This window comes from Thamnophis sirtalis, unplaced genomic scaffold (assembly GCF_051295495.1).
Source record: "Thamnophis sirtalis isolate CommonGarterSnake01/CBP01778 unplaced genomic scaffold, rThaSir2_p1.2 scaffold_1, whole genome shotgun sequence".
Lineage (NCBI taxonomy): Eukaryota > Metazoa > Chordata > Lepidosauria > Squamata > Natricidae > Thamnophis > Thamnophis sirtalis.
Window position 1 is genome coordinate 79560826 of NW_028261381.1, and position 26543 is coordinate 79587368.

Here is a 26543-nt window from a genome sequence, read left to right on the forward strand (position 1 = left end):
ATATGGGCCTGATCCTTTGTGCCAGACACAATGGTATTCATTCCTTGGTACTTCCAAATTCTTTGCCTTGTTTATTGTTTTTTTATAAATAAAGTTACTGAATTTAAAAAAAAGGAAACATAGTATACCACAAAGCAATACATCAGCCTGAGGCATAATTTCTATTCTCCAAAATGTCTCTGAGCCCCATTTTTCATATGGACCAGAAGAATTTTTAGAAAATAACCGAAAAGAGAGGGGAGAAAAAGATTGACTTACACACATGTGTGGACTTGAACATTTAGATCTGCTGATGCTTTACATAGTATGTAATCCGTGGTGGGATTCATTTTTTTTAAATACCAGTTCTGTGGGTGTGGCTTGGTGGACGTGGCGTGGCTTGGTGGGCATGGCAGGGGAAGGATACTGTAAAATCTCCATTCCCTGCCCACTCCAGGGGGAAGTTACTGCAAAATCCCCATTTCCTCCTGATCAGCTGGGACTTGGGAGGCAGAGAATAAATGCGGGGAGGGCAGTCAGAGGTGGTATTTACCGGTTCTCTGAACTACTCAAAATTTCTGCTACCGGTTTTCCAGAACTGGTCAGAACCTGCTGAATACTACCTCTGTATGTAATGCCTTATTGTAGAATCTTCCTGTCTATTTAGGAAGTTTATTATATTTCAAGTAACAATTCATATTCTGTGTTATTGGGGCTATTCTGTGACTTTAGTCTGAATCTCAGAAGTGCTGCAAACATCTTAGGGCACATAAAGCTGTCAAAGCTTTCCTGAGTTCCTTTCAAATGTGCTCATTAAACATGTTCAAACTGTGTACTGACTTTCTAGCTGTAATTGCTAACAGTATATAATTTGTAATACAGGTCACTTTTATGGAATAGCTTGTGACTAATTTATTTTTTGGTAGGCCCTTTAGAAAGAGCATGGTGTTTCTATTTTAAATGTAGGCCACAAAAGGTGTAAGTGTAAATAGTTCCTTCTTTACAGCTTTCGCCAAATACATGTGAATGTGCATTTCATGTCAGTAGCAGAAAGAAAGTGAGACTTCTCACAGTAGTTATAATATTAAAAAACCTTCCTTCCTTCCTTCCTTCCTTCCTTCCTTCCATCCATCCATCCATCCATCCATCCATCCATCCATCCATCCATCCATCCATCCTTCCATCTCATCGCATGCGACTCTGGGCAGCAATTAACAACATTTAACTCTGAAAACCAATTAAAGCAGTTTTGTACAATAAAGAAAAAGGCAAATAAAAGTGCAAATTATTTTATGACCTAATTATTCCACAATTCAGAGATTGTGTCTTTGTGTGCTACTACTGTTCCTGCTAAAAGGACAATGTCATTATCCAAAAATGTAACTGCTACTAAATTCCCCAACTACTTAATTGAATGCTACACTTAACTGGCAACCTCTTATGGTGAACAAAACTTTTTTCTTGTGTCTGTCGTTCTTCTCCCTCTGGATATCTGAGGAGGATAGATAGATCTCACACTGTGTTATCCTCTTTGCATAGCGATCCTATGTGTCTTTCATTATAAATCATTCTGGGACATGTAGCGATAGCTTCGTAGTGCTTTACAGCCCTCTCTTTACAGAGTCAGCATATTGCCCCCCAACAATCTGGGTCCTCATTTTACCAATCTTGGAAGGATGGAAGGCTGCGTCAACCTTGAGCCTGGTGAGACTTGAACTGCCGAATTGCAGCCAGCAGTCAGCAGAGGTAGCTTGCAGTGCTGCATTCTAATTACTGCACCACCACAACTCTTGTATTTCTTTAGCCACTTGTAATAGTGTAATACTGTCTTTCCTTCCTAGTCACTTTTATCTTTCCCCCTTCAAATCTTCCTTTCCAGATTCTTAAGTCATCTCCCTCCCTCCTTCTCTCCCTCCCTCCTTCTCTCGCTCTCCCACCCCCTCACACACACACACCCATGCAGGGACATAAACACATGATCTGTTCTTTTTTTCAGATTCAAGTTATCAACCATGATTACCGTTTGTATGACTGATCAGTAACCCAACAGGATGGCAGTCAATGTTTACCTTTTCCATTCTGTCAAAGATATTTGGATTTAAGCTGCCTTCTGTCTCCATATAACATGGCTAATAAAAAGCAGCTGTACTGGTTGGAATCCAAAAGAGATCTTCAAGTTGTCCGAATTAATTTGGGAGAGTACTACTTAATTAACATTACATAGTAAAAGGATTAAATAATTAATATTATATAATACTTAGAATAATACTAAAAATAGATTAATAATAAAAGTATTATCTTCATATAACATTTTCTCAAATATTGAACCAGCACAGATAGTGAAGACCTGCTGGCATGCGTATAGAATTTGGTAGGTCTCATATAAATGTACATACAGTGTAAAACTAGTTGAAGTAGCAATGGAGGTGGCAATAAAAGGAATTGTAATATGCAAGTGCAAGTTTTAAGAATGAGTACTTTTCAAGGTGTAAATTAAGAATGGGTACTCACATTCTAAACATAAGAGAGGTTTCCATTTAATGCTCAGGCAGCAGCTGCCTTTCTCATGGAATGGATTAATGCCAATGTAAGCTAAATAATAATAACAAGGAACAGTCATGTGTAACTAAAGAACCGTTTACAATATAAAACAAGAATATAGATAGAACCAACTTGCTATGTAAATAGAACACCTTATTTTCTTCATATAAAATCTCCTTAATAGTCATTTTTGCCAGTGGTCAAATCAAAGAATCTAAAATTAGATTAGTAATGGAAACTAGAAAGCTGGGGTATTCGAGAGGTGACTTCACTAATTTATATATCTTTAGTTGAATATAAAGCATGTCTCGGATCTTGTTCTTTTTAAGCTAGAAATAAGATTTCAGTTTTATTTTGAGACCTGCATTTAAGTTTGATATGGAGTGATGTTGATATGCTTATGATTAAATCACTAAAATTAGATTGCAGTCAGCATTTAGTTATTACTATTAAAAGTTTCAAAGGAAAAGATTATATCATGAATTTTAAATGGGACAAAGTTATGGCTAATGTGGTAGACTTGTGACTTCCAGAGGGAATTGGAAAAATGTTAATTGATTATTTCATCCATATGTAGGAGAGTTTCTTGACTCATTTCCTCTCAGGGTGAGGAGATTAGGAGAAAACTGGTGAGAAGTAAGCTAAAATATTCACAAACCTGGGAACTGCTCCTCATGATTCCTGAGGGCTTCATCTTGAAAGTGATGTGTACATGTTATTTGAACATACACCTGTTTTTATATTTTAGTTTGTGGTTGATTTCATTGATCATGCTAAACTTGGACTAAATTCTAACAAGCTAAGTTCACACATTGTACTAAGGCAAAAATGAATATATTTTGTTCTACCATTCTATTCTATTCTATTCTATTCTATTCTATTCTATTCTATTCTATTCTATTCTATTCTATTCTATTCTATTCTATTCTATTCTATTCTATTCTATCCTATCCTATCCTATCCTATCCTATCCTATCCTATTCTATTCTATTTATTAAATTTATAGGCTGCCCAATCCCGAAGGACTCCGGGCGGCTAGAAGGGTAGTTCCTCTTCTCTTTTTTTTTGGTGGTGGTGGTGGTGGGCAGACTGCAGGCAATGAAAGTTGGCCGTTCAGAAAACTCCAAAATAGATACAAGATACAGTACATAACTTACCACCTCTGTGTTAAGTCGCAAACCAAAATGTTTGCATAGTTATATTGCTAGATCAGGCACAGGGAGGTTCCTGAGATGCTTTGGGAGCAGTCATTATTTCTCAGCATAACTTACCCATCAACGTTGTTGTGAGAATAAACTTTAAAGAGTTCATATACAATATATCTTGTCTGGAAGAAACATAGAATATCAATGTAACAAACAAGCAAAAGGAAACATGCTCAGCAAATCACCATGGTTGAATTCCTAGAAACTGTACTAAGCCAAAACCAGGTAATCTCATTAATAGTGCTATTTATGAATTCAACTCCTAAATCCATTGGTGTGGAAAATATGTAAAGTGAAGGGAAGGAAATTTTTAATGAAAATAAAAGCTTAATGTGACATATTCCAATCTTGTGCAGCTTAATAGTGTTTTATCATGGTTTTATGTTAAGTTCAAGAACTAACACTGCGATTATGTCACTGATATTTAGAGACGGAGAAAGTCTTCACGTGGGGTAGAAGAGACTATGGTCAACTTGGAAGAAGTGAGATGCGATGTGAAGAAGGACAGAGCCAGGACAGAAAGGAATCAACAGAGCATCATTTGAAAGAGTCATCTTATGCTCCTGCTACAGTACCCAGACTCTCTGGTGCATCTGAGGTAAGACAAAACTATATGTGTTGTCATGTTAGACTTTCTTTTATTAATTTGAATGGTGCCTCTGGCACAGGGAATGCTGCACTGTCTCAATCCATTAAGTCAACATTGCTTGCGTTTACTTATTATATCTAATATTCTGCCACTTATTTAGTTTGTGAAAACTGAAAGACAATCCAAATGTGATTCTCAGTACTACTCTTTCCACTAGTCTGATTGCAGCTTTCCCTATATTTGCTTTTTTACAACAGAAAAATTTCTTAATACACACTTTTTGTAGATAATTCTTTGTAGAATATAATAAATAAGTTAAATTGTACAAAATATTTGAATTTTGGTAGACTGGCTTGAATGGTCTCCGTTCATTATTATCACCCTAATATGCTGGATTTCATACTAGAGTTAATTGTAGTAGTACTGCCTGAAAAAAAAAACAGGAAAAGAAAAACCTCTTTTCTAATTAACAGAAATACAATTTTTCAGCAGAACATTTGCATGTCTGTGTTCTAAAAACTGTTGAATTATGTTTGAAGTTGCTTGTTTGTTATTTTAGTATATTATTAATTACAATTATTCAGGTAACTTAAGGACCATCTGAAGTTATGACAGACACCCCCTTCCCAAAAAAGGGGTACTTCTGACTCAGTTTCTGCTGTGCCTTTGTTCACCCTTGCGATCGACTGCAGTTCCAGCATATTAGATAAGCATTAGCTTAGGAGACCCATAGCAGCTTGAATTATAGAGCTCCATTCCAGATCTGTAAGAATATGAACTTCATATAAAGTAAACTCTTAGGTAATCTAGATACCAAATCTACTTCCAAATTGCTTTTTTTCCTTTTGAATGCATTGATAAATAGAAGATAATAGAACATAAGAAAGAATAGTGAATAAGTAAGGAAGAAAATAGAAAAAGAAAAGAATATAAAGAAGTGGTTTTTGGTCTTTTTGACAGCAGTTATAAATGGATTTATAGTTTACCCTCTTTTTCTAAGGTTGCATCATATTTTTTTTCTTCCATAAGCTGCCTTTCCTAATCATTATACCCCAAAATTAGAAGTTCATTTTTTTTCCTTTTTCAGAAAAAGTACATTAATAAATTAATAAATGTAGTAGCTGGTCTTTCTCTAAGCAACAAGTTAACTTTGCCAGTCAGTCTTCTCAGCTCTAGGAAGGAGGCAATGGCAACCTACTTCCAAAAAACATTGCCAAAATAAATAAATAAAGGGATTTGGCCAGGCAGTTGTCAAAAGCCAAAAACCTGACTCAGAGGAAGACACACACATAATATTGGCCAAACAAGCCTAAAAGAAATATTTCCCTTTTAGTGCATATTGTACTATGGTAGCCAGTCCAAAACACACCTCTATTAAGATGTTAGATGATATATAAGCTGTATGATTCAACTGAAAAAGAAACAGAAATATTTTAAGGGGAAATAATAAAAAATGAAAATAATATAGCTGCATAAAGATGCACACCCTTAAACTAATATTTTGTTGAAGCACTTTTTAATTTTATGACAGTCTTGTGGGGTAGGAGCCTATCAGCATGGCACCTTTTACCTTGGGAATCTTTGCCCACTCTTCCTTGTAAAAACGCTCAAAATCTGTCAGATGGTGAGATTCTGTGCACAGCCCTCTTCAGGTCATCCCACTTCTGGTCAAGCCATTCTTTTGTTGATTTGGAGGTATGCTTTGGGTTGTTGTGATGTTGAAAGGTGAAATTCCTCTACATCTTCAGCCTTTTAGCAGAGGTCAGAAGGTTTTGTGCCAAAATTGACACTTTGACTAAAGCCCAGTTCCAGCTGAAGAAAAGCAGCCCCGGAACATAATGTTGAGGGAGGGAAGCAAGGAGGGACGGAAGGAGGGAAGTAAGGAGAGAAGGAGAGAAGAAAGGAGGGAAGGAAGGAGGGAAGGAAGGAAAGAAGGAGAGTAGAAAGGAGGGAAGGAGGGAATGCAGGAGAGAAGGAAGGGGGGAAGGAAGGAGGAAAGGAAGGAGGAAAGGAAGGAGATAAGGAGAGAAGGAGAGAAGAAAGGAGGGAAGGAAGGAGGGAAGGAGAGAAGGAGAGAAGAAAGGAAGGAGGGAAGGAGGAAGGAGGGAGGGAAGGAAGGAGGGAAGGAAGGAGAGGAGAGAAGAAAGGAGGGAAGGAAGGAGGGAAGGAAGGAAGAAGAAGTAGGATTGTTGTAAGATAAGATGGGTTTATGGGATGGTAAGAAAGCAATTTCAAGTATATTGTCAACGGTAGGGGATAAAAATTGTTACAAATACATATGATTAATAACAGTTATGAGATCATATAATTTTGAATGTATATATGAGGAATAATTTTTTTTAATAATAATAAAAAAATAATGTTGCACCATCATGCTTCATGGTGGGTATGGTGTACTTTTGGTGATGTGCAGTGTTGTTTGCACCACACATACTTTTTGGAATTATGTCCAAAAAGTTCAGCCTTGTTCCAGTGGTGGGTTCTGGATCATGTCGCAACTGGTACGTTGTGACGGGGCCGGACATCCATCTCGGGCACGTGCACTGTGTACGAGTGTGCACACAACCACCCTGCGATGCCCCAGCTGCTCATTGAGGTCACGCAGGGACCATACGCTGTGTGTGCATGCAACATTGGCCTGTTATCTTCAAAAAGAGGTAAGAAATGTGGGTGGGCAGGTGGGCCCACCAAAACACCGTTCCGGTACGTTGGCTGCTGCTCCCAGCTGCTCCCGGTAGGCCCGTACTGGGTTGTACCTCCCGGAACCCACCCCTGCTTTGTTCTCATCAGACCATCACACATTTTCCCATGTGTTTTTGTCAGACTTGATGTAGGTTTTAGCAAAATGTAGCTGGGGTTGGGTGTTTTTCTTTGTAGGGTTTCCAAATTGCCATCCTACTTTTCCAGCTCAGACATATGCAAAATATGGAAGATTGTTGCCACATGTAGTATACAACCAGTTCTTGCCAGAAAATCTCTGCAGCTCCTTTAATGTTGTTGTAGGGCTCTTGAAAGCCTGTTGGGCCAGTTTTCGTGGGATTTTTTTTCATCAATTTTGAAGGGACATCAAATTCTTGGTAATATCACTAGAGTGCCATGTTTTCTCCACTTGTTGATGACTTCACTGCATTCCATGATATATCCAATGCCTTGGAAAGTGTTTTGTACCCTTCTTCTGATGGATACTTTCCAACAATGAGACGCTTTGTAAGCTCTTTATAGACCATTGCTTTTGCTGTAAGAGGCAACTGAGTCAATGTCAAAAGAAAACCCTACTAGAACAGCTGGATTTTAGATGGGCTTGATCAGAGTCACTTTAACTGATGGCAGATGTGTACTGACTGCCATTTGCCATCATTTGAATGTGATTGGTTAATTCTGAACATAGCAACATCCCTACATGGGTATGAACACTGATGCAGCTGCATAATTTTGGTTTTTAATTGTTATTTTTCCCCCTCTAAAAGATTTCCATTTGTTTTTCAATTGACTTGTACAGCTTATATATTATATTAGAAATGGAAAATATTCTGAAGTGATTTACCTTGATCTGATTTTTTTTTTTGCATCTCAAAAACCTGGCATTTTAATAAGTGTATGTAGACTTTCTATGTCCATTATGGACTTAGGGAGTTCTTGTTTTCACTATCAATGAACAGAAGAGAGAAACCTGAATTCCTTCTTAACAGACTCCTTGTCACAAATATAGCTTTAACAATTATTTCTGTTTGCCGAGAGCACAAATATGAAAAGGTATATGAAACAGATTTATGAATGTGGCTTTAGCTCATACAGACATAGTAGATCCAGTACTTTTCCACTGATGTTTTTTTTTAACAAATCAGAACTGTGAATGTGCTACAATGAACTGCACTGCAGGCTGCAGCCCCCAATTGGCATGCTAGAAACATCTTTAGCATACTGCTAAGTAGAGATTGGTGTGGAAACTGGGTCAGAAAACATGCTTACTGTACCTGCAAGAGACTGCGGAGTGTAACAGCATGGAAACAGGACCATCCACAGTATGGCACTGTCTTACTAAGTATAATGGGAAACACTGCTAAGGGTTTGCCATCGTGTGTTTTTGGTAATTGCCAAGTGAATGTAGCAATGACAGAATTGTATAAATTTAATTTAATGCCCTATAAGACAATAATCTATAGTGCTTTGAAGAAGAGTCACTCATTATTCTTTATGTAGCCAATACCATTTCCTACATAAACACATAGGCAGGAAATATATTTGCATTGAGCATCCCAATCAGAGGTGGGTTCCTTCCGGTTCGCACGTCTTCAGGCGTACCGGTTCCAGAAATTTCCAATACTTTTGCGTACCCGTTCCACGGAGGTGTGGCCATGCCCCCATACCGGTACGCTCCCCTGCCCTGCAGCCCATTTGCAAGGTACTTCTCAAAGAGAAGGAAATGAGGGTGGGGCTTCTTCAGAGGAGCCAAGGCAGGAGCAGCGTTGAAACCCTCTGAAGCAGCTGGAAAAGGTACGTGTGGGTCAGGGGGAGGGGGAAGAATTCAAACTTTATCCTCCTGGTGCCGTATGGGGCTTTGGGCAAAGGCTGGAGGGAAGGACCTGGCTCGCTCGTGCTCTCCCTCCCCAAGTGTACTTTGATTGCAGGCGGAGCCACGTTGTCATTTCAAACCTGTAATCAGTGAAACTGGGCTGGATTTTTACATAGCGGATTAAAGCCTTCCGGGGTTAGAGGAAAGTGTGTGTGCTATAGCATGGTTCTTTGCCTGCCTTCCTGCCTCCTCCTGTGGTCTCCTCAGTGCTCGCTCATGCTCTCCCTCCCCAACTGTAGTGACTTCCTCCCCAGGCCCCCATCCAGCCCCCCCACATAAAGCTATATAAAAATCCAGTCCAGATTCACTAATTACAAGTTTGAAAAGGCAACGTGGCTCCACCTGCAATCAAACTACACTTGTAGAGGGTGAGCACAAGCGAGCACTGAGGAGACTACAGGAAGAGGCAGGAAGCCAGGCAAACACACACTTCCCCCCAGCCCCTTTCTTTCGGAAGGCTCGGATCGGCTCCCCTCCAGCTTCTTTGCCTCTCCTCTCACCCCAGCGTGCCAGCAGGAGGTGAGTGGGTGGGCTTTATTGCGTTCCAGGCATTTCCCACCCAGACAGCAGGCTGCATTTGCAATGGGGGAGGTATTTGGGGAAGGCAGCGGGGGAATAGGGGGGGATGGCAGAGGAGCTGCTTTCAAGCCATTGGAAAAGATATCCAATCCAACTTTTGTGTTTGTGTGTGTTTGTTTGGGAGTGAGTGAGAGAGAGAAGGGGGTAGAAGAGATAGTTCAATCCAACTTCTCTGTGTGTGTGTGTTTGAGAGAGGGGGGAGGGAGAGAGGGAGGAGGGGAAGGGAGAAGAAAAAGAAAGAAACTTCTTTCTCAAAGGAGAAAAACAAATGCTGTCGCTTTAAATCGGAACTGAGCATGCCTAGCTCTGGAATTCTGGCAGTTGAAGTCCACAAGTCTTAATAATTTTAAATTGAAAAGGTGCAGGAAAGAACAAATTGGTTATATGATTATATGTTATATGGTTTTATGTTTTTGAAGTTTTGGGGTTTGCGCAATAGGAGCATTGTGTTTCTAAAAGGCTTGTGAGTGGAGCCTTTCTCTAGGGTCATTATCTCATTATCTCTATCTGGCAGGCATGTGGAATGAGCCTTAGCAGAAAGAAAGAAAAAGAGCACAGCAATTTAGGGCTAGAAGGCTACTAGGAGGTCATCTAGTCCAACCCCCTGCTGCAACAGGAAACCTTACATTGTATGGATTATTTTGGTGCCTCTAACAGAGAGGAAAATTGCCAGAAAGGAGAAACAGTTTCCTAGGACAAGGCTACCATGCAGAGGAAGGCAGATATAGTCCTTGATTTATGACTACAATTGAGCCCAAAATTTTGGTTGCTAAGCAAGAACGTCGTTAAGTGGGCTTCACCACATTTTACCTAATCCATGACATCTCCTGGTGAGTGACATCAAGTTGGCCACTCCCACCCAGTCACACGACTGTCAAGCCACACCCACAAAACAGGCCACACCTACAGAATAGGTTCTAAAAAAATTTGAGACCCATCACTGATCCCAATGTATGTTATGTAACATAAAGATGAACTGGATTTAGTCTCTGTTACAATAATGTATGAGGTGGATTTTGATCTAGACCAGACAACCTGTGACTTGTTATGTCATCATTTCAGAGATTTTTCCATATGTAGACAGAGAAACAGAAAGATTACAGGGAAGCAAATATTTCAGTAGAAGCAGGAACAACTTCTGACTTCCTGTTTGCTTCCCCAATTGAGTTTCCTTATGTGAAACTGGCAGTGATCATGGGAAATCTTCCCTCCTCCCTTCCTTTAAGTGTGTGATGAAATTTTTCCCTTCAGCCATGCCATGTGGCTTCTAGGCAATATGGGTAGTCCTTGTTTAGTGATTACTTCGCTAAGTGATTGTTTGATTTTTTTTAACAATAATTTTAATAAAAGTTACAAATAGAAAGATAAAACACTAATACAAACTAAGGAAAACATAAAAAGGAAATAAAAAAGTAAAGTAAAGTAAAAGAGGACTTGCCCCCGACAAGTATAAATATTTTCAGTAGTCTGGTATTACTCTAGTACTTCAATACAAAAACTCTTCTTCCCATATCTCATCCTTTATTGATAATCAAATCATAAAAAAATATTCATTACTAATTAGCAAAAGTTTACTAAGAGCTAGCCAAAATGTTAACAAATAAGTTTTAACTTTTAAAAAAACCCATTTTTTAATCAAAGAAATAAAGCAAAGTAAATATCTCCCCATTTATAAACAGATTTTTAAACCTTGTCATTCAGCTGGCCAAAAAGAAATTCCATTAATAGCTACCAGGAACCACAACACATGTATTTTAACCCCAATCAAATAGATTCAATTTGCAGAGCTTCTGTTTACTTTTAAAAGCTTATTTTAAGCCTGTCGAGCAGTATCCCATAGGCTGATTTCTTATTTTTTTTTCCTATCTCCTTTCAGGAACAATTTGAATAATTTATCTTCATCTCCTCTCAGAAACAGCTTCCCTGATTTCACACATTCCTTTTGTAAATCCAAGAGTTCCAAGGCACTCTTCTTACTTATTATTTTTATGTCTCCTTTAATTATAAAGACACCAGCTAACTTCATTTGTAAATCCATCCTGGAATCTTTTTTCATGTCATTTTTGTAATCCAGCATATTTTTAAAACTCTAAATCCACATTCAAGTCAGTCTCAGTCTCTGTTTTAATCCAATAAAATCAATTGTTCTTCTGTTATCTTCTGCTGGATATATCTTCAGAATTCTGAGAGGCTAATCTATGAATTGGCAAAAATCGGACCCATGTTCAGTCTGCCACTGCTGTTCTTGGAAGTCTTGCATTCATTCACAATTCTGACAGTGATGAAAAAAGTAATTTTATAACCAATCCTTTTATTTACAAACTTTGCAGGTCTGCACAATGAAAGAAAGCTGAAATAAGATAATAAATATAATTTTGCTGTCACTTAACAGCTGCTTCAGTTAACGACCAAGTGACTAGTCCCAAATGTGGTTGCTCAACAGTTGGATTGAGATGTCTGCTATAGAAAATAAATAAACAAATAAATAAAATAAATGAGAATTACTTGTATTGTCTTATAGCCTTTCGGTATGAGGCTGTTAACGCCACAAATTCCTTCTCTGAATTCACTCATGGTATGAGGAGGGATTGAGATACATTGAGATGGATAGGGAAGAAAGATGGAAAGACTGCTATAACTTATAAGAGAAGAAACTTTTCCTGGGGAAACTGAAATGGAATTTAAGTTTCTTCTCTTTGGAATTAAGACACGATAGCCTTGGTTTGTGGGGACAACTAAATGATGTGGAAAATATTATAGAATGCTTTATTGCTTCTTTACAAGCCTCCAGGAGGCTAAAATGTTTTGTAGGCTACTAACCTTCATTGATTTATTTTTTAAAGCCTTTCAGAATAGAAAATGTGCCATAGGCCACTGCAATGGCTAATCTGTTTGAAACAAAGCTTTAAAATATTAGCAGCGGAGCTTTTTGCTTTTGATTTAGCTGAGTGAGGTTTGATAATTGTCTTGGTCTATCAAAATATAGCCCATTTCATAGGCCATGAATGCAGTTTCATTTTTTGTTTTGAACTTTCAAAAAATTCTGTTTGAAAAGGTATGCATCCATACTTGGCTAACATTAAGTATGTTACTACATTATTTATTAACTGAATAAACCAAGACACATTGGCAAATACAATTGTTGTTCTAAAGGTATCATATACACCCACAAACATATAATTTATTTATGCTATTTAGTAGTAGAATTTTTATCATGCCCATATCAACAGATTTTAGCTGATGTAACTCACACATGAAATATAACCAATTTTTGTTGTGAGTCTTTTGTGTAGATAGTATTAGTACTGAAACATACTTTCATTAATTATTTGTACAATGGAGAGTAGGACTGTTTGATTTAGCATGGTCACTGTCATGGGTAGACATTATTTTTTAAAGAGCATTTCCAATGAAATTTTGATGTTATTATTCTAGGTCAGCAGTTCTTAAAACGTTTGATCTAATTATCCCTTGTTCTGAACTCAAATCATGTCAATACCCCCACAAAAAAACCAACCCCCCCCAGACTTCATTGCATTTCACAAGCATCTTGATGGCAGCAGTTGAAAATTGGATTCTTTACTCAGAAATAAGCAATTACAAATTCCTCCATTATCCCCTGGATGTGCCCAAACTTTGCAAAGTTGTGCATTTGTGTGTGTGCAGCCATCTGTTGTATTATGCTTACTGATAAAAAGTTAAAAAGGAGGCAATTTATTTGACAAAAAATCCTGCCTTCCCTTGGATGATTAAACCCAAATTTAGTAGGCTGATGTTATTTTGGATTTGAATTAAATAGAGTTGCTTGAGGAAGAAAATCTCTGCATCTGTATGAATGCAGCAGGTAGTGCTCCGCAATCTTCATATAGCCATTCCTAACAGGCTAGTAACAATTTAATTTAATGGTTTGATTATGTGCCATCAAGTAGTTTTTGACTCCTAGCGACCACATAAATAGATTTTCCCCATATGATGATGTCTATGGAGATTATCAGTCATCTAAGTCATGGTTGTAACAAAGGTGCTTTTTCAAGAGGCATGTTTGTTTGTCCTTGAAGACGTTTCACTTCTTATCCAAGAAGCTTCTTTGGTTCTGACTGAATGGTGGAGAATAGGAATATAAATCTATTGTAATTTAAGAATGAAGACATAGGCTCTGGTTCGGTAACGCTGTAACCAATTTAATATAACAGTAACTATTAACAAATTATCTAAGGAAGACTGGCTGTGAGCACGGTAGAAACAATTGTAACAAAGATTAGACCAGTAGTCTGTGGAGAAGAAGCAGCGAAGCAGTTCCAGGTAGACTGGTATGTTCGGCTGCCAGTTGAAGAATCAGTTGACAGTTGGAAGAGCCTGCCTTTATATACCAGCAGCTCGGCAACTGACAGGCGCGTCTGATTGGCTAAGACGCGCCTGGCTGCTACCGAGCTGTCATTCGTAACTGCGAGGACTTTCTTTCAGTATACAACAAAATCTTTCCATTCTCCGGCATTTAGTCAGAACTGAAGAAGCTTCTTGGATGAGAAGCAAAATGTCTTCAAGAAAAAACAAAGAAAGTCCAGTTTCCTGGACTTTCCATCTCCACGATGATCTATCCCTAACCTGTTCTTTCAAGTCTCCACCAACTCCTTGCTACCGTAATTGAGTCCATTCACTTTTCTTCTGAGCCTTTTCCAGAGAGCTGGGTCTTTGCATAATGTGCCCAAAGAAAGATAATTCTAACCTGGTCATTGTATTTCAATGAATGAATGAATGAATCAATCAATCAAGTGATCCATTAGTTTGTTTTCTTGGATATCCAACCTGGTAATCTCAGATTTTTCTCCAATTGTATTTTTTTTTTAATGAAATCAACTTAATTCTGAAATCTGTACTGATTGAAACTCTTCTATTGAGTCTGCAAACATTTTGATAACTTCTTTTATTTTCATTTGATTTTTCATTTGTTATAAAGCCCATTTAGAAGGGAAATTGAAGATTTTTTTTTCTGTTCTATTTTCCTTTGGGGGGAAATAATGTTTTCAACTCTTCAAAACTGTATGTGGGTGGAGTGGGAAGCTAGCTTTGCCAATACATGAAATTTCAGCAATACTGCTTTACTCTTAGAATGTTATTTATTCAGAGGTTTCCTCAGAAATAATCCCATGTTTGGACACTCTCTGCAATTTTTAAAGCTCAGGATCAGATTATCTGGATGCATTTAATTTTACCAGGTTTTGAACAATTTTATACTAATTACCTTCCGAGTAGAAACTGGCTGTGGTTTTGCTTATCTGTGGAATAAACTATACAAGTTTTGGCACCCTTATAGAAGCTGCTTGGTGAAGGCCCGTATGCATAAATGATTATCAGCTATCTCCTACTTCCTTCTTCTTTTGGAGGAAGGGGGCTTGGAAAACCAAATGTTCCCTTGTCTTTTCATAGGAGAAGATTTTAACAGATTGTAGGAAAGTGCTTGGAAAGAGTTCCATGCAGGAGTATTTCGAACAGACACTAGGTGTCAGCTGATTCATACAATGCTAGCCAATAATTGGTAAGAGGGTGAAGAGCTATCCTGATGCATTTTGCTGTGGCTTGGTTGCTATGGAAACTGCTGCTTTTGTACGTGTATTGTGTGTGCAACCCCTCCACCATATGGGTTCTGCTTCACAGACACTGCAGATTAGGGAAACATGTTGCCACAATATAGCTCTTAATGGTGTTGCCTGGATCATGGAGAAACTATCCTTTTCAATAGCTAAAAACACAACCAAACAAGCCTCCTCTTCCTTCATTTTCTGTAGGCTCAGTGCATCTGTTGGCAAGCCGGGTCTTATAGGCACCAAAGGGCAGTCGCCCTGAAGTTGAACAGAAAAGAATGGATTTTGCTATTTTCTTTGTACAAAAAGTTGGTGACAGTGTTGGTGCTGTGAAAACAGTTAAAAGAACTTGAAGAAGATTTGTGAGGTCAGCCCGTCCTAGCCCAGAGCCCATTAGACCCCCTTGGACTACACAGCAAATCATCCTCAGTCTAGGGGTGATAGGATTGTTATGAAACAGATCTGGAAAACAAGATCAGAAAGGCTGCTGAGAAATATAAATCTGCTCTGGGCTTTGAAGCATGACAATTCTGCTAAAATCTCACCATAACACATATTTATCTTTAAGCGTCATGTTAGCAATTACTGATAATCGGAATGGCATGTATTCATGAGGGGAAAGATACGGACTTTTTAAAAAAAATCCTGCTCATCTTTTAACCTTTTGCAATCAGGGGAATTTCTCAGTGGGGTGAGTATTTCCACATAGAATTAACTCATATGGTTGTGTGTGCCTATAGCTATCAGTATTCCTAATTTATCTGAAAGTAGCTATAATTTCTTCTAAGGTTTTTGGCTAGGAAGATTGGGTTTTTTTTGCCTAAATACTGCAAAACTCTTGGCTGTTGCCCATCTCCATGCCAGTCTGGCTATTCAACATCCATACTTCCTATTAAATAAGCTTGGTTTGAGCAGCTGTTTTAAGTTATGCAGCTTTCTATATATAATCTTTGTCTGTGAGTCTAGTAAACCAAGTCATGGCCAGAATAATTACACCCACCATCTGATTCTTGCTTGTCCTAAAGAGAGAATACAATGCAAGAAAGAAGTCAATAGGATGCTGTCAAAAGCAAAAAGAAAACTTTTAAAGGAGTCACTGGATATACCATATTTAAAATAAGATTTGAAGCCAATAACTATAATAGCTGCAATAATTTAACAGCTGCTCTAGGATAAACTGTCTTTTGTCAACATCTCGTATGCAGATTTTTCATAGGATGAACAAAACATGTAAGTTATGGATCTCAGAAAATTGAATGATATGTATTAATATTTTGTTTTATTCTATTTAAACAAGCTAACAATAACTAAGTTACTTGGATAGTGATATGGGGGGCATATAAATTTAATTTAATCTATATATAAAAAATGGCTGTGTGTGTATGTTCCAGCATAACTCTGGAACGCCTTGAGCAATTTCAACCAAACTTGGTACACAGTTGACTTACACTTTGGAAATAAATACTGTGGGGGTAAGACACCCCTAATGGCTGTGTGTGTATGTTCCAGCATAACTCTGGAACGCCTTGAGCAATTTCAACCAAACTTGGTACACAGTTGACTTACACTTTGGAAATAAATACTGTGGGGGTAAGACACCCCTAATGCCCCTCAGGGTGCGTGTTCTGTTATGATACAGCCTGTTGTGCCTTAAAATGGCTTCTACTATACTGTTGTAAAATGGCTTCTGCTGCACAGCGCACTGGAGTTGCCATGGTAATGGCCTCACAGTACTCTACAAGGGGGCTCCCCCTGGTAAGGGGGAAAAACCAACATTAGAAATTACATTTGGTTCAGACATTTCCTCCCCAATAAATAAATAAATAAATAAATGAAAAAATGAATGAATGAATGAATGAATGAATGAATGAATGAATGAATGAATAAATAAATAAATAAATAAATAATACCTGGACAATGCTGGGTTATTAACTAGCAATAAAAATAAATAAACAGTGACTGTCTTAATAATATGATATAACATCACTATGGTGTAATGTTAAAATGAAAAATGAAAAGAAAAATGAACACTTTAAAAATTGATGAAATTGTTCATTGGATTCTTCCTTGCTTTCTTAAGTGGACTTATTTGGACTGAGGTGGGAAATCCAAAGCTGTAAAAGACATGTAGATTTATGCTTCTATCACTGCAAGATCCAAGACCAGAGGTTTAGTTTTCCTAGTTTTCAAACACCTTGGACAGTTCTTTCAGATCAATTGAAGAGATATATTGTTGTAGAAAAATAGATTATTTTATTTTACTCATAGAAAAAAATATCAGAGTTTCATAATCTTGCAAATGTAGGGCAGCCCACACATAAAGAAATTAAAATATTTTTGGTGGTTATCCAGTAGACAGAATAATAGAAAATTAGATAGCAAAGATGGATTCAGAAAAAAAAATGAGAGCAAGGAAATGGAAAAAAAATAAACTACATTGTCAAAGAAGGCTAAGTTTATAATCTTGTGCTTGTAGTTCTAAGGAAAAAAATATGTAGAACAAGCAAATGTCTTATTATGCTGCAAGGCAGAGGCAGATTTGTTTTCCATTGTTTTCCTCCCCAAAAGCTAGGTGTATCTTATACTTCTGAGCGTCTTATAGTCTGAAAAATATGGTAGTAATACTAAATTAGTAACACCAACTTAGCGGCAGTTGTTAAGTGAATTTGGCTTTCCCATTGACTTTACTTGTCAGAAGATTGCAAAAGGTGATCATATGACCCTGGGTCACTGCAATTGTCATATTTACATGCCAGTTGGCAAGCCTCCAAATTTTGAACATGTGACCAGGGGATGCTGCATTGGTTGTAACTGGAAAATGGCCATAAGTCACATTTTTCAGCGCCTCTGAAACTTTGAATAGTCATTAAATGAATGTTTGTAAGTTAAGGACTATCTATGCTTACTGTGTAAGATCTGTGTAGCTGCCCATCTTTAAAAAAATACTCTGGATAGGTCACAAGAACACTAAAAACTGTATTATAAAAACCATAAACCATATGTTTGAATATATTGCATATATTGCAGAACTAATAGTATCTCCACAAAATTCAAAGTGCTGTTTTTAACCTATAAGGCCTCAAATGGCTTCACTTGTAGGTACCAACTCATGAGAGGATCAACTCATGAGAGGATCAACATCATGAAAGAAATTAGTGGTAGTCCTTCATTGTCAAAGATGAGGGAAGCACATGAAGTTGGTAAAGACAGAGTTGTTTTAGAAAGTTTTAGGGGAATGACTAAATATCTTAATATGGTTGTCAGTTTTTGCAATTTATTAATTTTGTCAAATTTGAAAGTTATGTATTATGGTTACTGTTAATTATCAAGAATCTCATATGCAATTAATGTGGCATACAAAATTGATAAAGTTTAAGATATATATATATATATATATATATATATATATATATATATATATATATATATATATATATATATATAAATCTAATAAAAATCATATATATAGATAGATAGATATAGATATAGATATAGATATAGATATAGATATAGATATAGATATAGATATAGATATAGATATAGATATAGATATAGATATAGATATAGATATAGATATAGATATAGATATAGATATAGATATAGATATATGTATGCCTATTTATTTGCCTGCACTCATTATGAAGCACTTTCCTGCAAACTTCCTTGATTGCAATTTTGTATTCTTTTATACGTTGTGTGGTGTTGGCCTTGAGATTGGATTTACCTTTGCAAAAAGTATTACTTGTGATATAATTGCTATATATCATCCCCAAGATGAGAGGCAGTACCAAGTTTATTTTTTATCATCAAAGTATAATGTAAAATATATAATATTTTAAAGTTGTGCATTCGGAATGCATTCTTTTGTTTAGTATTTCAGTTTACTATTCTCTTATCATTTATTTTGCAGATTGCATGTGGTTCAGAGCACAATCTAGCAATAGTTGGTAAGTAGTATGATATTTTTTATTTAATGTTCTGAAGTCTTTCTCTTTTAGTTGTATGCCAATTGTACACCAAATTATTTAGAAAGTATTCTAAGGTATATATTCTGGAACTAATGCAAATTAAAAAAGTAGAGAAGAATGAAAAAAGGGATAGAAAGTGCGGAAAAGAAAACATAAAGAGAAATAGAACAGAAGAAGAAATAATATAGTAAATTTTGACTTCTCCCTTCATTGTGACAAATACAAATGTTCTCTGAGAATACAACGAACAATCATTTATTCCTAGATCTCATCTCTTTTCTATAAACAAATTTTTAAACCTGACATTGCTACATTCCTAGTTAGCAGCAGTTTATAAAGGCTTGAGAAAATATATCTTCCCTTTATATATATTCCTCCCCTTTACTATGTACAAATTATCACTTATTCGAAAAATGCAACAAAAAATATCTTTTTCCAGATTTTTGGAGTTTTGTCATTCAGTCGTAGTCAGCAAAAAGCCATTAAAGTTTGGGCTACCTGAAATATTTTAATATTGATTAAATAAACCAACTTTGTATTATTTCTGTTTGGTGTTAACAATCTTGATATTTAAACACTTTATTTAAATCAAGTTATAACTTAAATCAAGTTATCAGAACTTGATTTCTTTTCTTTTCTTTTTCTTTTCTTTTTGTTTCTTCTCTGAAAATCCTTTAACAAATCTCTTTTATAAATCCAAAATAAGAACATTTTCCCAGTCATTTTTTTAGTTTGTTATTTGTATATTCTTTTAATTATTAAGACACCAGCCATTTCATTTGTATACCCACTGTAACATCTTTTTTCACATTCTTATAACTCGTCATTATTAAATCAGAGGGAGATGGGTGGTTAAGAAATATGAAATATTAAACAAACAAACAAATAAATAAATCCAGGTTTGAATTTGCCTCAGTCTGGGTATTATCTAGTAAAATTTGTTCCTCTTTAATAATCTCATTTAAATCCAGTTTTTCCATAACAGACAATTTTAAGATTAACTTCTGAATCCATTCTTTCCAAATATCCTTGAATTCATCCAGAGTTAAAATGTTTTGCTGCATTCTGTATTAGTGATTTGATTTGAATTGAATTGAATTGAATTTATTATATTTCTATGCCGCCCTTTTCCCCGAAGGGGACTCAGGGCGGCTCACAACCAAGTCAAGGGGAAAGGGTACAAATAAGGAACAAAAAGACAGACAAAACAATACCATAGTTTAAAAGCACACAACAACCATACCTTTCGAGGGGGGGACAAGACTCATTAGCCCCAGGCCTGTCAGACTAGCCAGGTTTTAAGGGCTTTGCGGAAGGCTTGGAGGGTGGTGAGGGTTCGAATCTCCACGGGGAGCTCGTTCCAAAGGGCCGGAGCAGCCACAGAGAAGGCCCTCCTCTGGGTGGTTGCCAGACGGCATTGGCCAGCGGATGGAATACGGAGGAGGCCTAATCTGTGGGATCTAATCAGTCTATTGGAGGTGATCGGCAGCAGGCAGTCTCTCAAGTACCCAGGTCCAATACCATGAAGGGCTTTATAAGTGACGACTAGCGCCTTGAAGCGTATCCGAAGACCAATAGGCAGCCAGTGCAGCTTGCGGAGGATAGGTGTAACGTGGGTGAACTGAGGTGTACCCACAATCGCTCGCGCGGCTGCATTCTGGACAAGCTGAAGTCTCCGAATGCTCTTCAAGGGCTGCCCCATGTAGAGCACGTTGCAGTAGTCCAGTCTTGAGGTCACAAGGGCACGAGGGCACGAGTGACTGTTGTGAGGGCCTCCAGGTTCAGGTAGGGACGCAGCTGGTGCACCAGGCGAACCTGGGCAAATGCCCCCCTGGTCACAGCTGATAAGTGGTGTTCAAAAGTCAGCTGTGGGTCCAGGAGGACTCCCAAGTTGCGAACCCTGTCTGAAGGGCGTACTGTTTGACCCCCCAGCCTGAGAGATGGAAAACTTGGCCAATTAGTGGGAGGGAAGCACACCAGCCACTCGGTCTGGTGAATTTAAATGTTCTTTATTTATAATTTATAATTCCTCTAGTTCCTTCTAGTGTCAAACCTTCAAACTATCTTTTTCTGTTCTTTTCTAAACCACATTTTCCCATAGAAAGGTTTTTATAATTAATTGCAAAATGTTTTCAAATCTCTCTGGACCCTTAATTTGTTAATAACTTTCTGAAATCAAGATTCTAATCATCCTACTATTGTTTATCCCCTTGTTTTAAAGCCTTAATCTTGTCCTTAGTGCTTCTTTATTCAAGGATTGAAGGAAACTCAACGTTGTAAAGGTTCTTAATAGGCTCTTAATTCTGTCAACCAACACAAGTGCTCATTTACCATCATCTTATCAGGTACTTAGGAGCCATGGGCTTGGCAGCACAAGGAGACCACAGCCAATTGCCAGCCATTAACACACTAATCAACCAATAGGAAGGCACCACATAAATACAACTCACAGAATAGCCCAAAGCACATATCCCAGTAGAAAGAAGTTCTCTGAAGATGGGCTTCAGCACAAGTCTGAAAGCTTGGAAGAGTAAACTTCTGGTTCGGTGACTGACCCAGATTCAATCTTGCAACATTATCTTGGGACATATATATTTTCATTCATGAGGTTCTTAATAGTTGAAGAAATGTAATTAAAATATAATTCCAAAAGTGATAAAGAAATGAGCCTCAACTAAACTTTTTATCCAGATACACTACAATGTTAATGGCTATGAGTTTGATGGAACTCTCATGACTCTCAGCCACTTCAATCATGAGTTTACCACAAAAACTTTGGTTCCTGCAATCCACTCACAAGAAGCAGCTGTCCAGAGTGCATATGTACAATCTCTTGAGCTCTCCTTTTTTCTGGAGAGATTGAAAGTGGCCAGAATTTGCCTTCTGGACATTGATTTCTGTGGCAACACCATCTCAAGAATGTTCACCTCATCATGTCCTCACCAGAAGTAATTGGAATTGTAGGTGAAATTCTAACGCTAGCAAAGTTTTGGGCTAAAAATCTCAAATAATACAATTAATAATTTCTCACATACAGACAAAAACCTGTTGTTTCCAGTTCCTGCGATTCCAGTGATTTCCCATTTAATGCTCTATTAGTGGCAAGATCTTTTCACCCAGCACAGAGCATTTCTGTACAGCAAGGAAGCACAGCATGTTCTTGTATTACTTTTATCAATTATACATGATAAATTCTGCCTTGACTAAGACTACATTGTATGAGCTTCCTGAAAGATCAGCATGGTAGCATGTTAACAACTCCTTCTTTCTCCTAGCTGTCCTAATCATATCCATAGTTTGCTTAAAGGGTACTTAGCAGGAATTCTTCCTAACAACCAAACATTATTCCTTAGGTCTAGCATTTATATGACTGTGCCATCAAGATTTATATGCTTGAGTAAGAGATAGACATAACCATTCAATTTGATTATTGTCAAAATCCTTGTTCAGTAGTATTATAATAATACATTCTAATTTAGGCAGCAGCCAAATATATTCTACAAGTAAAAAATGAGAAAAACAGAATACTAATAAAATGGGTGAGAAATATCAGTACAAAATAAAACATAGCAAACAGGGAATTATGCCAGGAAGGATAGATGTAGATACAGGGGATCTTAGCTGATAAGCAGATTTAAACAAATATAAATATGCATAATTAATATTTACCATATGTTTTCTAACTGCAATAATTAAAAGAAAATAAATTCTCTAGAGAAAAAATGGATATTTGCATAATGTCAATGCTTTGTAGTAAATATATAATCAACAAAATCTTTGGAATTTTTGCCAAGTACAATTTACAATGAAAAGGCACATTTTAAAATTAATGTATTTTATGTAGATGCAGGATCTAACAATAAACTATTTTAATACTTACTCTGCTTTCATGCTCTCACAGAGGGAGGCTTTACTAGTCACAGAATAATTTTGCTTTTAAGAAAGTAAATTTATGGTTTATTAGATTATCATGAAAAAAGAGATTGAAAGATTTTAAACTGTAAGTTAAACAGATGAAGAAATGGTTTATTTAGCCACTGATAAACATAGTATTCTATATTAATGGAATGCAGTTTGACTTGGAACAGTTTAGAATCTTGTAACGATACTTTGCAATAATAATCTTACAAAGCCTTGCAATTTGGATATCAGCCAAGTTGTTTAACATGCTGGCCTCCTATAAACAAGTTAGGAGGTATTAACATGTTTCTTGTTCCGGAAGATCTAACTATCAGAACATACCTACATACAAAACATACAAATATATACACAGCTGTTACTGAAAGGTAAAATTAAAATAAACCAAATGTATATGCAGATATTAATCAGATATTGTATCACTGTCAGGTAAAATTATAAGAGCTAGCCTATTACAGCTTTTTCCTCCATAATAAATATTTTGTACATAATTTATGAGTGGGGTGATTTTACTGTCTGGAATGATATAGGGTCTCTTGCTTGAGCAAGGAGTTGGACTAGAAGATCTTCCAGGTCCCTTCCAACTATGTTATTCTGTTACCTGAATCCACATTTTCTGATGTTGATGAAAATTGCTGAGAAGGTTAATCATGATAGATTAAATTGCATGCTTTGTCCTGATATACAGTGCTTCCCTATCCTGAAATGTTGAGATTCTTATATAGAAGCTTATTTTATATACATACCTACCTACGTACATATATATATCATATATAAAATAAAAAAGGGATGGAGAAAAGCTGGTCTATGTTTTAAGAACTCTGTTTCTCAGGTCATCTGAGGAAACTGATTTGCTAGAACAGTTGAGATCACAAAGCTATCATCAGATGAATTTTAGATTTGTCTGAACCCAATGGATAAATTCAGACTACTTTACTGGGTTCAGAGAATACCCTTAACTTTATTTGATGGTGCCTTCACATCTTTCATGAATCTAGCTATTCTGGCATAGGCAGTAAAGGTAAGAAAATAATGGCTTGGCATGGTGAAAATACAGATCAGTGATTAAGTGCATAATCAATTTAAGTATTAAGAATGAAATGTTGAACGGTCTAAATAACCGTTTTCGAAACCTTAACAACTTGGAGAAGTGTAGACTTCAAACCCCAGAATACAAGGATTTCTTACAGTAATTCCTCCAGTAATTGGGACTGGTGTTAAAGAAAATCTTTAGAACTGCAGTTGTCTTGCATCTTCATAGATTGGTTGGAATTGAGCTTGGGTGCAGCAAAATACATATTTTTTTTAAATTGAGGAAATTACAAACAATGTCTTCATGTGTTGCATATCATATGTAGTCGTACAATCAATAAGAAAACAATAGGACTCCAAATGGTAGTCTTAAACTGCCCTAAACTAACTATAGCTTATTCATGAAGTCGTTTGCAAATCACACTAAGCAAAAGAGAAGAAACCTACATGATTACTTAATGTGAGATGAAAAATGTAGACACAATGAGGAGATAGAAGGTTGCTTCTCTCCCCATTTGGTTCGCCAAATTTTCCACACATGATTTTAAAAAACAACACTCCAATGTCACCAGTTGAGGTTTATCTTTTTCAAATTTAAACTTTTGGGGAGAGATTTTGCAGAAAGTGGCTGGAAGGAAAGTTTAAACTGCTTATATATTTCATAGTAAGGGACACTCGGTGGCTAAAAACTGAGCTTGTCGATCAGAAAGTTGGCAGTTTGGCGGTTTGAATCCCTAGCGTCGTGTAATGGAGTAAGCTCCCATTACTTGTCCCAGCTTCTGCCAACCTAGCAGTTCGAAAGCACGTAAAAATGCAAGTAGAAAAATAGGGACCACCTTGGTGGGAAGGTAAGAGCACTCTATGCGCCTTCCACCTTCAGTAATGCTGGCCACATGACCATGAAGAAGTCTTTGAACAGCGCTGGTTCTTTGGCTTTGAAATGGAGATGAGCACCATCCCCTAGAGCCAGAAACGACAAGCACGCATGTGTGGGGGAACCTTTACTTTATATTTCATAGTATAAAGTAGAACAGGACACTACCTGATTAAGGCGCCTCTTTTAATTATATAGCAAATACCATGTTGTTCAGCTCTCTTAGTGACTAGAGGAATATCAATGGCATTTTTTTTTCTGAGACAGAAGCATAAACAAATTTTGTCACAAATCCTGCTTTGTGGGTGTTTTGCTTCTGACAGATCCCTGGTGGGACAGTTGCTACTAGGCACAAAGAACAGCTCGTGTTTATCAGAATTCTGATTTACTCTTCAAAATGAATGATGAAGTGATAGGAGTTCAAGCTCTTCCACTATAAAAATGCCATGCAAGCTCAGACAAGAACTGGCTCTTCTCCAGAGGCTTTCTGTCCTATAAATAATCATATCAGAAAGCTTTTGAGGAAAAGTTGTTCCTAGATTAAGAATTGCGGTGTATGTATGTAGATAAAATATGTGTATGGTAAGCATGGTCCCTAACCATTCTAGTCCAACTAGTCTCATCCTGGTCTACACATAAGATTTTTAGCCATTCTTTTTCTGGATATTCTGATAGTCCTGTTTTCATTTTTTGCTTCTCTAGTTAACCATGTGGGATAGAAAGGTTCAAATGGATCTACAGTCTTCAAAAATATAATCTGTTTCTGTACTGTACCAGGCTTCTTATTAGAAAGTAATTCTTTGAAAATGGAAATAAATGGACTTTTATAAAAAGTCCAAATATAGCTGGGATACTACAGGGCTGACGACATTAAAAAGAACTAGTGGTCTGTGGACAAATGAAATATTTGAACTTACAGCATGCTCCAATTCACCATAACAAATGCTGAATTGATCTTGAACAAAAATAAGTTAAAATTAAAAGGAATGAATGAGAAAATGGTTATAAGCCTGGACTGTAATTCTGCTTCTCTGCTTCCCCTCTACTCCTTGAAAAGTTATTAGAATACAATATAACAATTGATATATCTTGAGATGATTTTGAACAGTTCATATTGCAGTAGAAAATAATAGTAATTATTAATATTGTTAATATCATTTTACTTCTTATTTCAAGTAGGGGAATCTCTCAAATTCATGATGGTAATTCATCTACTAAATATTTTGACATCCGGTTTGATTAGTTGGAAGAAGTGGGAAAAGCAGAATGAATAACCCAGGCAATGTATAATGACATAGCCATTTAGAACAAGTGTTCTTCCAGACTGTATGTTCAGCCATCTCTGCTAGATTCAGGTCCCTCTTGGCTGGTCCAGACTGTCTGGGAGTTAACCAAGTAAACCATTTACTTTTTTTGAGGTGGGGGTTGTCCCTTCAGCTTTGAAGGATGCTGTACTGTGCTCCCTCATGAAGAGACCATTGTTGGACACAATGATTTTATGTAATTTCCAACCACATCCTACCTTCCCTTTTGAGAGCGGTTTGTTGAGAAGGTGGTTGGCTTTAGCTTCAAAGGATCATGAAGGACACAGATTATCTGGACCATTTCAGTCAGATTTCAAGCTGGATCATTATAGGGAGATAACATTAGCCACACTTGTGAGTGATTTGAGGTGGAAATGCACTGGAGATTGTGCATTTATC

At 37.0% G+C, this 26543-nt stretch overlaps 1 protein-coding gene across 3 annotated transcripts in view; it reads left to right on the top strand.

The window, feature by feature from the left end:
- Nucleotides 1–26543, top strand: part of SERGEF (secretion regulating guanine nucleotide exchange factor) — an 81268-nt gene that overhangs the window by 15115 nt on the left and 39610 nt on the right. For 2 of the 3 annotated variants that reach the window (XM_087717164.1, XM_087717156.1), the window contains exons 9-10: nucleotides 4154–4323; nucleotides 18959–18995. In XM_087717164.1, the coding sequence (XP_087573290.1) occupies nucleotides 4154–4323; nucleotides 18959–18995 (207 nt within the window). Of the gene's footprint in view, nucleotides 1–4153; nucleotides 4324–16439; nucleotides 16521–18958; nucleotides 18996–26543 lie in introns of those variants that run through there. The other variant, XM_087717170.1, reaches the window with a different exon arrangement.